The sequence below is a fragment of the Pelophylax lessonae genome (assembly GCF_965119305.1).
Source record: "Pelophylax lessonae genome assembly, chromosome: 4".
NCBI classification, from domain to species: Eukaryota; Metazoa; Chordata; class Amphibia; order Anura; family Ranidae; genus Pelophylax; species Pelophylax lessonae.
In genome coordinates this window covers 298,834,613-298,848,720 of record NC_138771.1, presented here as the reverse complement: position 1 = coordinate 298,848,720, position 14,108 = coordinate 298,834,613, and the positions used below count along the sequence as shown (strand labels likewise).

The following is a 14,108-nucleotide window of genomic DNA, read 5'->3' as shown; positions in this document are numbered from 1 at the left end:
TCAAAAATGTCAGTCAGGGGTCCGATCTGTCCGCCGCAATGTCACAGTCCCGCAAAAAACAAAAAAGCAGATCGTCGCCATTACTCGGTAAAATAAAAAAAAAAAAAAATAAAAATGACATAAATCTTTCCCATAGCTAGTAAACGCAGTATTTTTTGCGCAAACCAATCAAAATTATTATTAATTATCGCTTATTGCAATTTTTTTTTTACCAAAAATATGTAGCAGAAAACAAATTGGCCTAAAATGTTAAATTTTGATTTTTACATTTTTTTTTTTTTTGAGAATTTCATATAAAAAAAAAAAAAAAAAATATATTGTTATTTTTTCAAAATTGTCGCTCTTTTTTTGTTTATAGCGCAAAAAAAATAGAAAAATCGCACAGGTGATCAAATTCCACCAAAAGAAAGCTCTGTGTGTGGGAAAAACGGAATTTTTGTAAAATCTTACCTGTAAAATTCCTTTCTCTGAGTCCTCCGACAGTCGCCGCCTCTTCATATTCGTCACATATGGGGGTATTAGACTTTGCTCCGAAGGAGTAGCTAGGCAACAGAATATGTTAACAATAAAGCTTTTAACATATCCCACCCTCAAGGGGTGGTCCCCTCAGTCAATACCCTCCTACTTCCTGCAACCATATCTCAGTTTTAGTGGAATAGCAGTAGAGTATACAACCAAACCCCAAAAGAGGGGCGGGGGCGGCGACTGTCGGAGGACTCAGAGAAAGGAATTTTACAGGTAAGATTTTACAAAAATTCCGTTTTCTCTTACGTCCTCCGACAGTCGCCGCCTCTTCATATTCGTCACATATGGGGACGTCCCAAAGCAGTGCAAACATGAGGGGTGGGAAACGCATCCGCGCCGAAAAGGCAACGCAGTCTCCGCATCAAAGAAAGGAACCTTACCAAAGGAAGGAAACCAGCTGGGCAACAGCAAAAAATAAGTGCTCAACAGGAGCAACAACCCAGGAAAAGACAAAAAACCAGGGGATACAAAAAACTATCCCAACAGCCAGGAGTCCCCAACAAGGGACCCTATGGAACAGCCGCACTAAGAACCTTGCGGCCAAAGGAAGCATCCGCCGATGCCTGAACATCTACTTTGTAGAATTTTGTGAAAGTGTGCACGGTCGACCAGGTCGCCGCCTTACACACCTGGGCTACAGAAGCCCCATGACGACAGGCCCAAGACGTACTCAAATATCTAGTAGAGTGCGCCTTCACAGGGACAGGAGGAGCCTTACCCTGCAAAGCATAGGCCTGTTCAATGGTCTGCCTGATCCATTTGGCGATGGTAGAGGCCGAAGCCGCCATGCCCTTCCGAGGACCCTCTGGAAGAACAAACAAGGAGTCAGTCTTACGAAAAGACTCAGTCGATTTAAGGTAAACCCTTATCGCCCGAACAACATCCAGAGAATACAATCTCACCTCCTTTGGATGTTTAGGCTTCGCGCACAGCGAAGGCAAGACAATATCCTCATTAAGATGGAATTCCGAAACACGTTTCGGAAGAAAAGAAGGAATAGGTCGCAAGACCACCTTATCCAAATGAATAACCAGGTACGGAGACTTGCAGGACAAAGCCGCCAGCTCCGACACTCTGCGAGCCGAAGTGATCGCCACCAAAAAGGCGACCTTTTTGGACAACATAGACAACGAGATCTCCCTGATCCGTTCAAAAGGAGCACGTTGTAACACAGATAGAACGAGATTCAAGTCCCAAGGGGGCAAAGGATCCCTCCTAGGAGGAACCAGATGCCGCACACCCTGAATAAAAGTGCCAACTAAGGAGTTGGAAGCCACGGGACGTTGAAACAGAACGGCCAGCGCAGACACCTGACCCTTTATCGTAGCCAGCGCCAAACGCTGATCAACACCCGTCTGAAGAAAAGACAGCACACGGGAAACCGAGTACGTGCGGGGTGAAAACCCCCTGGACTCACACCAGGCAAAATAGGCCTTCCAAGTACGGTAATAAACCTTCCCCGAGGAAGACTTCCTCGCGTTGATCAAAGTAAGAATGACCTCTGGAGAGAGACCCTTCTCCTTCAGGACCTCTGTCTCAACAGCCAGGCCGTCAAAGCCAGCGACTGTAAAGCAGGATGGTAAATCGGTCCCTGAGACAGTAGATCGTCTCAAAGAGGTAGACGCCAAGGGGCGTCGACCGCCAGATTCACGAGGTCTGCGTACCAGGACCGGCAAGGCCAGTCCGGTGCCACAAGAATCACCGTGCTGCGTTCCGAGAGTAACCTGCGAAGGAACCTGGACAGCAACTGAATCGGTGGGAACGCGTACATCAGCCTGTACTGATGCCACGGGGCCACTAACGCGTCTGACGCGTCTGCCCGAGGGTCGCGCGTCCTTGCCACGAACCTTCTCACCTTGTTGTTGAGACGAGACGCGAACAGGTCCACATCTGGAAGACCCCACTTCGCGCACAACATCTGGAAGACAGCCGGGTGAAGAGACCATTCCCCCTGATCCAGGGTCTGGCGACTCAGATAGTCCGCCTGCCAGTTCTCCACCCCCGGAATGTGAACTGCCGTTATCGCCGGGACATGAGTCTCGGCCCAAGACAGAATGTCGGCCACTTCTCGAGCCGCCCGGGCACTCCTGGTGCCCCCTTGGTGGTTGATGTAGGCCACCGCCGTGGCATTGTCCGTCTGCACCCGAACCGGGCAGCCCTGCAGTCGGTCCGTCCAGCGATGAAGACAGAGATTTATCGCACGTAATTCCAGAATGTTGATCGGAAGGGAAGACTCTCCCTCCGACCAAGTCCCCTGGGCAGACAGAACGCCCAGAACACCACCCCAGCCCGACAGGCTGGCATCCGTGGTGATCACCGTCCACGAGATAGGACGAAACGACTTGCCCCCGGACACCATCGGGGACTGGAGCCACCACAGAAGGTCTCTTCTGGTGCGATGACTCAACGAGATCTGAAGATCCAGAGATTGAGGTCGCCCGTCCCACTTGGACAGGATCTCCGCTTGGAGACCCCGCGTGTGGAACTGGGCGAAGGGAATCGCCTCGAAGGCCGAGACCATCAATCCCAGACATCTCATGCACGTCCTTAAAGACGAGTGCGGAACGTCCCCGAGGGACCTGACTTCCTCCTGAAGAGTTCTGAGTTTGTCTTCCGGCTTGTACCGAGTCCAGAATCATTCCCAGGTAGGGAAGACGAACCGACGGACTCAGCGTCGACTTTGGAAAATTTATCGTCCAACCAAACTCCTGTAGAGTTTGCATCGTGACAGACAGGTCCTCCTCCAGACCCTGGCTGGTCGTAGACCGAACCAGGATGTCGTCTAGATACCCCAGGACAGAAATGCCCTGGGCCCTCAACAATGCCAGAACCGGTGCAAGCACCTTGGTGAAGACCCGCGGAGCCGAGGCGAGACCAAAAGGCAACGCCACGAACTGGTAGTGATCCTCCGCAATGGCGAATCGAAGGTACCTCTGGTGACCTTCGAAAATGGGGATGTGAAGGTACGCATCCTTCAAATCGATGGAGGCCATGAATTCCCCCAGAACCAGGGCAGCCACCACCGACCGCAGGGATTCCATGCGGAACTTGCGAACCCGCACAGAGCGGTTCAGAGCCTTCAAGTCCAGAATTGGACGAACCTTGCCCTCCTTCCTGGGCACGGTGAACAGATTGGAATAAAACCCCCGAAATCTGTCCCGATGAGGCACCGGAACCACCACTCCCTGAGCCCTCAGGTCCCGCACCGCCAGGTGCAGGTCCCGCAAACGCTCTTGAGACAGTTGAAGATTTGAGGGAAAAAAATCTGCTCTCCGGCCGAGAGAGAAACTCGATCTTGTAACCAGATCGAACGATTTCCTGAACCCATCTGTCCCGCACACGGGCCAACCAGGGCTGAAGAAAACCGAGCAAGCGTCCCCCACCCCAAAACTGGGTGAGGGCGCCCCTTCAGGCCGCACTGTTATGGGCTGCAGATCCGGATTGGCCGGACTTCTGTTTACCAGACCAGGGCTTCTTCTGAGAGCCTTGACCTTTGAACGGCTCGCCCTTGTAGTGCGGCCGAAAGGCACGAAAGGACCCCTGAGGGGGCCGAAAATTAGCATGCTTCTTCCCAGAAGCCCCCTTAGCTTTGGGGAAATGGGGCAAGAGAGTGCTCTTACCCCCGGTGATCCCCTTAATCAACACATCCAGGGACTCCCCAAAAAGGCGAGACCCATCATAAGGCAGATTGGCTAAGGTCTTACGTGAAGACTGGTCCACCGACCAACATTTCAACCAAATCAGGCGGCGAGACAACACCGCCACACTGTGCACACGTGCAGCCAACGGAACCAGGTCCAGGTCCGCATCACACAGATACATGACACCCTGGTGGATTTGATCCACCATATCCAGGGTCGCTGGTGAGGCCGAATCGGCCACTAGGACGCGCCTAAGCATCTGCGTCCAACTTGCGATCGCCTGGGCCGCCATGAGAGAAGCAAACAGAGCCTTAAGCATAGAACCCGTAACAGAATAAGTATGACGGGCAAGAGACTCTAGTCTCCTATCCGTGGCGTCACGGAACACAGGGGAATCCTCTGCCGGAATCGCAGTGGCTTTGTTTAAAACCGCAATTGCGTGATCCACTGGGGGTGGCACACACCACCTTTCATCAGTGGAAGGCGAGAAAGGATAACGCAGCTTGAATCTACTTGGTACAGCAAAAGGTTTGCGTAGATTGCGCCATTGTTCCTTGACAGCGCGCTGAAAATCATCATTGCAGGGAAAAACCTGCGGCGTCCTGCGTTTTCTCTGCGTCCCATAAGCCGCCAAAGCGGCGGGGGGACACACCTCATCCTGCAAACGCAGCGTTTGCTTTATGGAAGCAATCAACTCATCCATGATTGCAAGCTCTTCAGGCGAGCCAGGGGGAGAATTATCAACCCCCTCAACTTCAGCCTCCACCTCAGACCCTATTAGATCAAGAGAGGAGCGGGACCCCGATAAGGAGGCCCCCGCCATAACAGCCCTATCACCTTCACCCTCAGAATCAGAGGAAAGAGCAACTCTGGGCCTTTTAGTAGATTGAGCAGCCACCAGCATCTGCACCTGAGCAGCAAGGCCAGCCACAATAGTGGCCAAATCCCCCCCTGGGGGGGGAGACAGCGGTCCCCTGGCTTTCCACCAAGGCTGTAGGAAATTTTCCCTCCTGAGAATCCATTGCCCCTGTAATGCCAGACAACAAAGGGTTAACTGCCCCTTTCAAGCAAGCGCGGCAAGCGCAGCCCACCGCACCACACTCAAGCACAATAAGACCCCCACAGGGAATATGCAAACTGAACACAGGCAATGGATAGCAAGAACAGAAGGGTAAAACCTGAGGAGACCCTCGCCGCTGCTGCTGCCTCGATCGGTGTTCCTGGAAAGAGGAAGTGATGCTGCCAGGGCGCTCTATGTAAGCCTATGGAGGCTACAAGAAAATGGCCGCCATGCATGTAAAACATGCGGCCGGAGCGGGTGTAGGCAAAAAGGCCGAAACCGCCGCTCCACAGTGCAGTGAAAAACACACATTACATTCCAGTATCAGAATACATGTCAGATCGCCGCAGCGATCGCTGTATAGTGCCCAAACATGCCAAAAAACATGCCCCACAGCACACAGCTTCACACACTGATCAGCCTGACACAGACAGTGTCACACATCTCCCCCCCCCCCCCCCCCTTGCAGCCCACAGCATGCAGCCGAGAGATAGGGAGACAAGCAGTGTGATTAAAGGCAGGTTACACAGTCCCAGACTGACACCCCCCCAGACAGACAGGTCCCCACATAAATACACTTACCTCACATGGCGTGGGGGACCCGCACAGGCGAACAAGCCGCTGCACATGAGGCAGGGAGAGTCGCATTCAAGACGCACAAAATGGGGGTTAAGAAACCGCACAGCGTCCAGTGAGGTAGCCACCTCACCAATCATCCCTGCACCGAACAGGGATGGGTCGTTCACTGTGCCAGGAGCGTTACCTGGCTGAACGCTCGATGGCAGACTGGGAAGCCACTGACCCACGACCTGCGATCAGGGGGATCAGCCCGAGACCCAGTCTGCGTGATCCTCTTCATCCGAAGAACTAACTAATGCTGACAAAAATAACAGCTAAGTAAAAGGTAGAGAGAAAACTCAAACAAAATTTTAAAAAGAAGAAAGAGTCTGGGGCAGAAAGCCCCAGCACAGAAAAAGCCAGCCACTCCTGACAAGCTAGACATTAAAACTGAGATATGGTTGCAGGAAGTAGGAGGGTATTGACTGAGGGGACCACCCCTTGAGGGTGGGATATGTTAAAAGCTTTATTGTTAACATATTCTGTTGCCTAGCTACTCCTTCGGAGCAAAGTCTAATACCCCCATATGTGACGAATATGAAGAGGCGGCGACTGTCGGAGGACGTAAGAGAAAAAAGGATGTCAATTTCGTTTGGGTACAGGGTCGCACAACTGCGCAATTGTCTGTTAAAGTCACGCAGTGCCGAATCGCAAAATAGGGCCTGGTCTTTGAGCAGCCAAATCTTCCGGGGCTAAAGTGGTTAAGAGTTGCAGCAGCACAAGTAGTGACAAGGAGCTACCTCAGCCAGTGAAGGGTTGGAGGGAGCTGTTCAGTGACTTTTGATCGAGTATCAGGAGTCAAGAGCTCTACAGTCCTGGAGCTTCTGAGCTAACAAGTTAAAGTCGAGGTTTCAAAATGAATTCAGTCAAGCAGCATTTGAAGTGTAAGGAAGCGCTGGTCGGCTTTCAGCTGGCGCCAAGACAGCAATTGTGAGCATTTTTGTACAAAGTCCCAGTTAAGCCTAGAAGAGCCAGAGGAGTATCCCACTCATTCCCTTCTCCCATCCCCAAAATACAATAAAACAAGTTCTCACACCTGGGTTCCCAACTTAAATGTGTTGGAAGGGTTACCGGTACTGATGGCAGACCCACCTCAGGCCCCAGGCCTGGAAATATTGCTACATATATTTTTAAAGTGTTCCTTTAATTTTTTTGAGCGATGTAATTATATTTGCCTTATATTCGACTTTTTAATGAAGATCATTTTAATTAAGATCAGGAATTTAAATGAATATGAATTTATTGTCAGCCATTATCAGCATTTTCAGCCCAAGAAAAATGCATCCTTTTAAAAGTTCTATGTATACTTTCACACTGGTCCCTTGCACTTCTGTTGTGGTGGTGTTAAAAATCCGTTAAAAAACCACGCACCTCCCTGTTGAAATGCATTGAAAACGCTGCAAAAATGCATCAATAACACACCCCTGTTACATATTTGATGTGTTTTTGAGTCACATGACCTATGAAAAACACACCATAAGCACAGTAAAATGGCATGGGTTTTCGTGGCCGCATCTCTAGCATTTTCCATTCATTTCAAATGGGGAGCTGCCTTCTTGGTAAGGTTTTGGGGGGAAAAAAAAAAAAAAAAAAAAAAAAATCGCACCAAAAATGCAGCACGCAGGACCTTTCAAAAAGCATCACAACCACAGCGCAGTGGTGTGAAGCTCTCCATAGGATTAAGACCCTGTTCACACTTTCACACTGATCTGTTGCAAAATCACCGTAAAAACACATGTGCGTTTTGCCACGATTTTGCTGTGTTTTGGATGCGTTTCTGGAGCGTTTTTGGGTTGCCTGCACCTGTGAAAAACGGACACACCTTCAAAACTGCACCAAAGGTGCAGCATGCAGGACTTTTTAAAATGCACTGCACACGTAGTGCAGTGGTGTGAAGAGTCCCATAGGATTTAAAGGGAAACCTTTTTCTTGCAAGGTAAAAATGCAAGAAAAACTTATCTGTGTGAAAGGGTCCTAAGCGCACTGCAGCGACACCTGATACGCCACTTTTTTTTTTTTTTAAAACACGTTCTTGAAGCAGCACCATTTATTTGAATAGGCCTCCCTCTGCTCCAAAAAAAATGCTGGCACAGAGCCAAGAGTGCTTGGTAATTTTCGTGCATTTTGTCGCAGGACAATTGCTGCAAAAAAAAAAATAAAAATCACACAGCATTTGGGGTGCCATTAAAAAGTAATGACATCACAAATACATCCCACATTTTGCTGTGCTGGTAGAATTGCGCAATTTTGCCCACGATTTCAGTACACATATTCAGGGTGCAACATGTTACGAATGGAATGGATCGGCCCCTGCACCTCCCTAATCCCTGCTGTGACAGCTAGTGGGGGTTCTTCTAACTCCCTCCTGCTAGCGGTCACAATTTAAAAAAAAAAAAAACGTGACCAAGAGGGGGGCCCCACCCCCCAAGCCGTGTCACTGACAGCACTCTGTGCATGCAAAAACATCAAGGTTCTGCAGCCTTTGCAGCTGTCAGATGGTAGTTTTCAATGATAGTTCATTCATGCTTCCTGTCAGATTGTATCTGCTTACCCGTACAGGATCAACGGGCAAGCAGATACACTGGCAGATCTGCTGGAGACCTGCATGGCCCTAGCGATCTACTGATCGCTGGGGCGATGCTTACCGGCTTCAAATATAAATGCACATTTTTTTGCAGGTGCATCTATTATTTTTTTCCAAAAAGTGAACTTATCCTTTAAGGCTTCATTCACACAGGACGTTTGGAAACCTCTCCTGAACGCTGAAACTTGACAGCTAGTAACAGACGGTTAAAAACGCGCCGCGTTTGAGTGTTTAGAAGCATTTTTACATTGTAAAATATTCAGAAATGTATCCCCATTAAAAACACCGATAAACAAAATGCTTATAAAAACACAAGTTACCGCGTTGAGACGCGTTTGCACGCTGTTACAAGTATTTTGCGTTTCAAATGTCAATAAAACTTCCGTCTGATCGTTTAAAAAAAAAAAAAAAAAAAAAAGCCACTAAACTCAACTGCCTCTAAAAGACTATAAACGATTTATCCGTTTATCTTCCGTTTATCAGCATATCAGCAGCAGTGTACATGAGGCCGAAGGGGAAACCTTTTTCTACCAAGCAAAAAAAACGAGAGGGCCCTAAGTGGGGAGCACATTTCAAGCAGCTGCTGGGGTTACAACACAGCATTACATCCCTAGCATAGGTAACATTGTTGTGTACAATCAGACATTTGTTAGTCATTTTTCAACTAAACTCTGCCATAGCAGGTTTTATTCAATCAAAAAATGCAGTAGCAAAACAAAAGACCAACCGGTCCTTAAAAGAAAAAACTCAGATGTGCCAAGTCCCCGTTCACACTAAGGCGACCTGGTCCCCTCACAGGTCGCCTTCCATAGGGAAGCTGCGGACCCGTTCTAATAGGAGCGACACAAGTCGCTCCGACTTAGAAAAAGGGTCCGGAGCTTCTTTAGGGCGACCCGGAGGCGACCGCCATAGACTTCAATGTTATGAAGTCCGTGGCGGCCGCTCCGAGGTCGCCCCCCCCAAGTGGGATCGCCCCTATGTGGCCTTAAGCTCTGGTTGGATTAAGGCAGGCCATAGACGGTGCACATTTTTTTCTTGCAACATAATATGCATGATTCCCCCATCAATACAGACAGTGCTGACAGGGGGGAATCCCTCCTGCAGAACAATTGTCTTCTCCTGACGTGGATGCGGGGTAGCAGTCTTCGCTGGGAGAAGACAGTGATTATCGCTAGCGATATAGCAGTCACTTGCCATCATCACAAGCGAATCTGGCGGGCTGGTTGTACCAAAGTTAAAATTGATCAATTTGGTACATTCAGCCTGTCCATTAATAGCTTGAATCTCAAACAGTGTATGGCTGGCCTTAGTCTGCCCAAAAAAAGATTACAATTTTTAGGATGCTTACGAGCTGAACCACTGAATGGTTTCCTATAGCTTTTGGGGACTTCAGTGGTGAGATCAGTTCACCTCAGTTTCCAAAGCCGGCTGGGCCCAGCCATTATAAAGAGATAACATCATACTCCAAAAGTCAGCATGTTATTTTATATTATGGAGAATGCAACAGGAGAATCTACTTAAAATTGAAATAGTATATAGAAAGGGTAATCCACAAGGTAATGATAAAAATGAAAAAAAAAAAAAAAAAAGAACTCCACAGAACCAGTGCATAGCACAGCAGAGCCTTCTTATACCAGAGGGTAATCATGCCCATAACATGCCCCACAAATCCAAGGATTAAACCTTCATTTCTGGACAGTGGGGGGAGCCACCCAGATCTTTTTCTGCCCCACCAGCCATCTGCATATCCAAAACCCCTGCTGTATAGTATTCAAACAGCCTAATATTTTACAGTTTGTTTTTTTTTTTTTCACTTAAGCTGTTTTAGGATTTTTGGCCCTCCACTTAATCAGTGCGTAGTACAGTAGAGCCTTCTGTAAAAAATATTGGCTTTAATAATCTTATGAAGGTGTGAATGATTTCTTTGTGTATATCTATGTAGAATGCCAACAGATTTTCCTATTTCATATGTGGCTTTTCTTCCTGCTCACTAATGTTGCACAATGTCGACACTTCGCTTTCTCCCTGAAAATAAAGCTCTAGATCCCAGTTACATGGCTGACGTGAGATTGAATCATCCACGCTATGTTACTCCAACTGAAGTATTTCAACAAAACATGTCTTGTTTTGTAACTCTGTAAGAGTGAAGTATTTCTTGCTAAATCTCACATTACAAAATAGAAATTGAATCCGGGAAAAAAAAAGAAAAAAAAAAAAATTTCCACCAGGGTGTCTAAAAGGATATAAAAAACAATGATGAAAAATATATATACTATTTATACACATAGGCGCAACCACACACTGACTGAAGGAGCAGTTTTTAACCCATTAAAAGAGAACCTGTTCAACATTTTAGGTAAAGTAAAATTTTAAGCTAAATTCTATAAGCACAAAGTACCTATTAATACATATCTTGGGGTGCCTATAAACAAATTTTGGTACCAAACCAACAATGACCAATGTTCATGAGGAAGTGCCCCGTCAGCCCTGAAGAAGCATGCTGGGTATATAAAGTTGAACCAATAAATGTTTGCCCCAGCAGAAGCAGGTGCCATCTGTTTGCATTACCCTAACATGAACACTTGTGCAACTAAAGATTTACAGGTAAAGGGAGACATAGTTCCAAAGGGATGTTATGGTAAGCAGATATGTGGGTACAGAGATCAGTAAGAGGTGAAGAAATCTGGGAGCAGAGATCAGAAAGGGGTGAAGACACAGGCAGGTGCAGAGATCAGCAAGGGGTGGAGAAATCTGGGGGCAGAGGAAGGCAGACGTGTGTGGGAACAGAGATCAGAAACGGGTGCAAATATTTGAACAGATCAAGATCTGGCGGAGATGAGGAATAGATCTAGGTGGATGTTAGCGGAGATCAGGAATAGATCTAGGTGGATGTAGCAGAGATCAGGAATAGATCTAGGTGGATGTAGCAGAGATGAGGAATAGATCCAGGTGGATGTAGCAGAGATGAGGAATAGATCCAGGTGGATGTAGCAGAGATGAGGAATAGATCCAGGTGGATGTAGCAGAGATGAGGAATAGATCCAGGTGGATGTAGCAGAGATGAGGAATAGATCCAGGTGGATGTAGCAGAGATGAGGAATAGATCCAGGTGGATGTAGCAGAGATGAGGAATAGATCCAGGTGGATGTAGCAGAGATGAGGAATAGATCCAGGTGGATGTAGCAGAGATCAGATGTAGGTGTATGTAGCAGAGATGAGGAATAGATCTAGGTGTATGTAGCAGAGATCAGATGTAGGTGTATGTAGCAGAGATGAGGAATAGATCTAGGTGGATGTAGCAGAGATGAGGAATAGATCCAGGTGGATGTAGCAGAGATGAGGAATAGATCTAGGTGGATGTAGCAGAGATGAGGAATAGATCTAGGTGGATGTAGCAGAGATGAGGAATAGATCTAGGTGGATGTAGCAGAGATGAGGAATAGATCTAGGTGGATGTAGCAGAGATGAGGAATAGATCCAGGTGGATGTAGCAGAGATGAGGAATAGATCCAGGTGGATGTAGCAGAGATGAGGAATAGATCCAGGTGGATGTAGCAGAGATGAGGAATAGATGTAGGTGTATGTAGCAGAGATCAGATGTAGGTGTATGTAGCAGAGATGAGGAATAGATCTAGGTGTATGTAGCAGAGATGAGGAATAGATCTAGGTGTATGTAGCAGAGATGAGGAATAGATCTAGGTGGATGTAGCAGAGATGAGGAATAGATCTAGGTGTATGTAGCAGAGATGAGGAATAGATCTAGGTGTATGTAGCAGAGATGAGGAATAGATCTAGGTGTATGTAGCAGAGATGAGGAATAGATCTAGGTGTATGTAGCAGAGATGAGGAATAGATCTAGGTGGATGTAGCAGAGATGAGGAATAGATCTAGGTGTATGTAGCAGAGATGAGGAATAGATCTAGGTGTATGTAGCAGAGATGAGGAATAGATCTAGATGTATGTAGCAGAGATGAGGAATAGATCTAGGTGTATGTAGCAGAGATCAGATGTAGGTGTATGTAGCAGAGATGAGGAATAGATCTAGGTGTATGTAGCAGAGATGAGGAATAGATCTAGGTGTATGTAGCAGAGATCAGGAATAGATCTAGGTGGATGTTGGTGGAGATCAGGAATAGATCTTGGTGTATGTAAGAAGAGATCAGGAACACATGTAGGTGTATGGAAGTAGAGATTTAGAATATATGTAGGTGTATGTAGCAGAGATCAGATGTAGGTGTATGTAGTAGAGATGAGGAATACATGTAGAGAACTAGCTGCAGGTATACAGGTATTACCAGGCTGCAGATGGAGTCCTGGAGACATCTGACGGTCAGGGCACTGGTGGCAGAGATGACTTTTCTACAGAAGTCCACATTCAGGTGCAGGTTTATATGACGGGTGATGAACTTCTCCGCATCACAGAACGAGCTCGGGTCGGACATGACTACTAGAAATCCGTGTCAGCTCTCCCAGCACACTGAGGGCAGTCACACAACTATAACGTTTAGTATAGAGAACAATCCCTGCATGCACCAGGCGAGGCGGGAGGCCTTATGGGAGATGTAGTCCTATGGTGATGACTCACTGTGTCCGTGTCAGTCATGCGGTGTGTGAAGTGAAAGCTGTTACTTACAATTCTCAGAGAATGATTACAATGTATATGTTTTATTACCCGCAATTTAAACGTTGTAACAATAAAGATGGAAACATTGGTTTGTAATTATTAAACATCAATCCATGTAATAATAAACAAGCAATGGGCTACCCTCCAGAAATCTTTCCATAGAACACACACTGACCTGCTGAAAGCTGACTTCCCATTGACTACCATAGAGTTGCACTGTACTGCTATCTGGACGGTGCCATGTGAAAACTTACCAATATTAACCACTTGCCCCCTCTGGAAGATTTACCCCCCTTCATAACCAGGCCATTTGTTGCTTTTTGGCACTGCGTTACCTTGACTGAAAATTGTGCGGTCATGCAGCGCTGTATTCAATTTAAATTTATAACACCCCCCCCCCCCCCCCCCCCCCCACAAATAGAGCTTTCTCTTGGTGGTATATGATAACCTCTGGGGTTTTTTTTATTTTCTGCCCTGTAAAAAAAAACTGAAGATTAAAAAAAAAAACCCCAAAACAATCTTTCTGCTATAAAACATAGCCAATAAAAAAAGTAAAAATTCGAATTTCTTTTTAAATTTAGGCAAATATGTATTCTGCTATATATTTTTGGTAAAAAAAATATATCCCTATAAGCATATACACTGCTCAAATTTTTTTTTTTTTTTTAAAGGAACACTTTTTAATCAAAGTAGAGCATCAAGTCAATTAAACTCCTGGGATTTGGATCTGATCAGTTAAGTAGCTGAGGGGGTTGTTAATCAGTTTCAGCTGCTTTGTGTTAATGAAATGAACAACAGGTGCACTAAATGGGCAACATGAGACAACCTCCAAAACAGGAATGGTTTACAGGTGGAGGTCCTGACTTTTCCCTCCTTTTTCCCTACTCATCTTTTCTGACTGTTTTTCACTAGTTTTGCTTCTGGCTACGGTCAGTGTCATTACTGGAAGCATGAGGCAATACCTGGACCGTATAGAGGCCAGGGTCCTTTTTATCAAGACTTGAGACCCACACCCCAGCTGGGGTGGCAGCAGGGGTGCTAAACCAAAATACCTTG

At 46.8% G+C, this 14,108-nt stretch overlaps 1 protein-coding gene across 1 annotated transcript in view; it reads right to left on the bottom strand.

Annotated features, from left to right (window-relative positions):
- Nucleotides 1-12,951, bottom strand: part of LTA4H (leukotriene A4 hydrolase) — a 126,140-nt gene extending 113,189 nt beyond the window's left edge. The window contains exon 1 of the mRNA XM_082255438.1: nucleotides 12,724-12,951. Coding sequence (XP_082111564.1) covers nucleotides 12,724-12,870 — 147 coding nt within the window. The 5' untranslated portion in view covers nucleotides 12,871-12,951. The remainder of the gene's footprint in view (nucleotides 1-12,723) is intronic.
- Nucleotides 12,952-14,108: the final 1,157 nt, after the last annotated feature.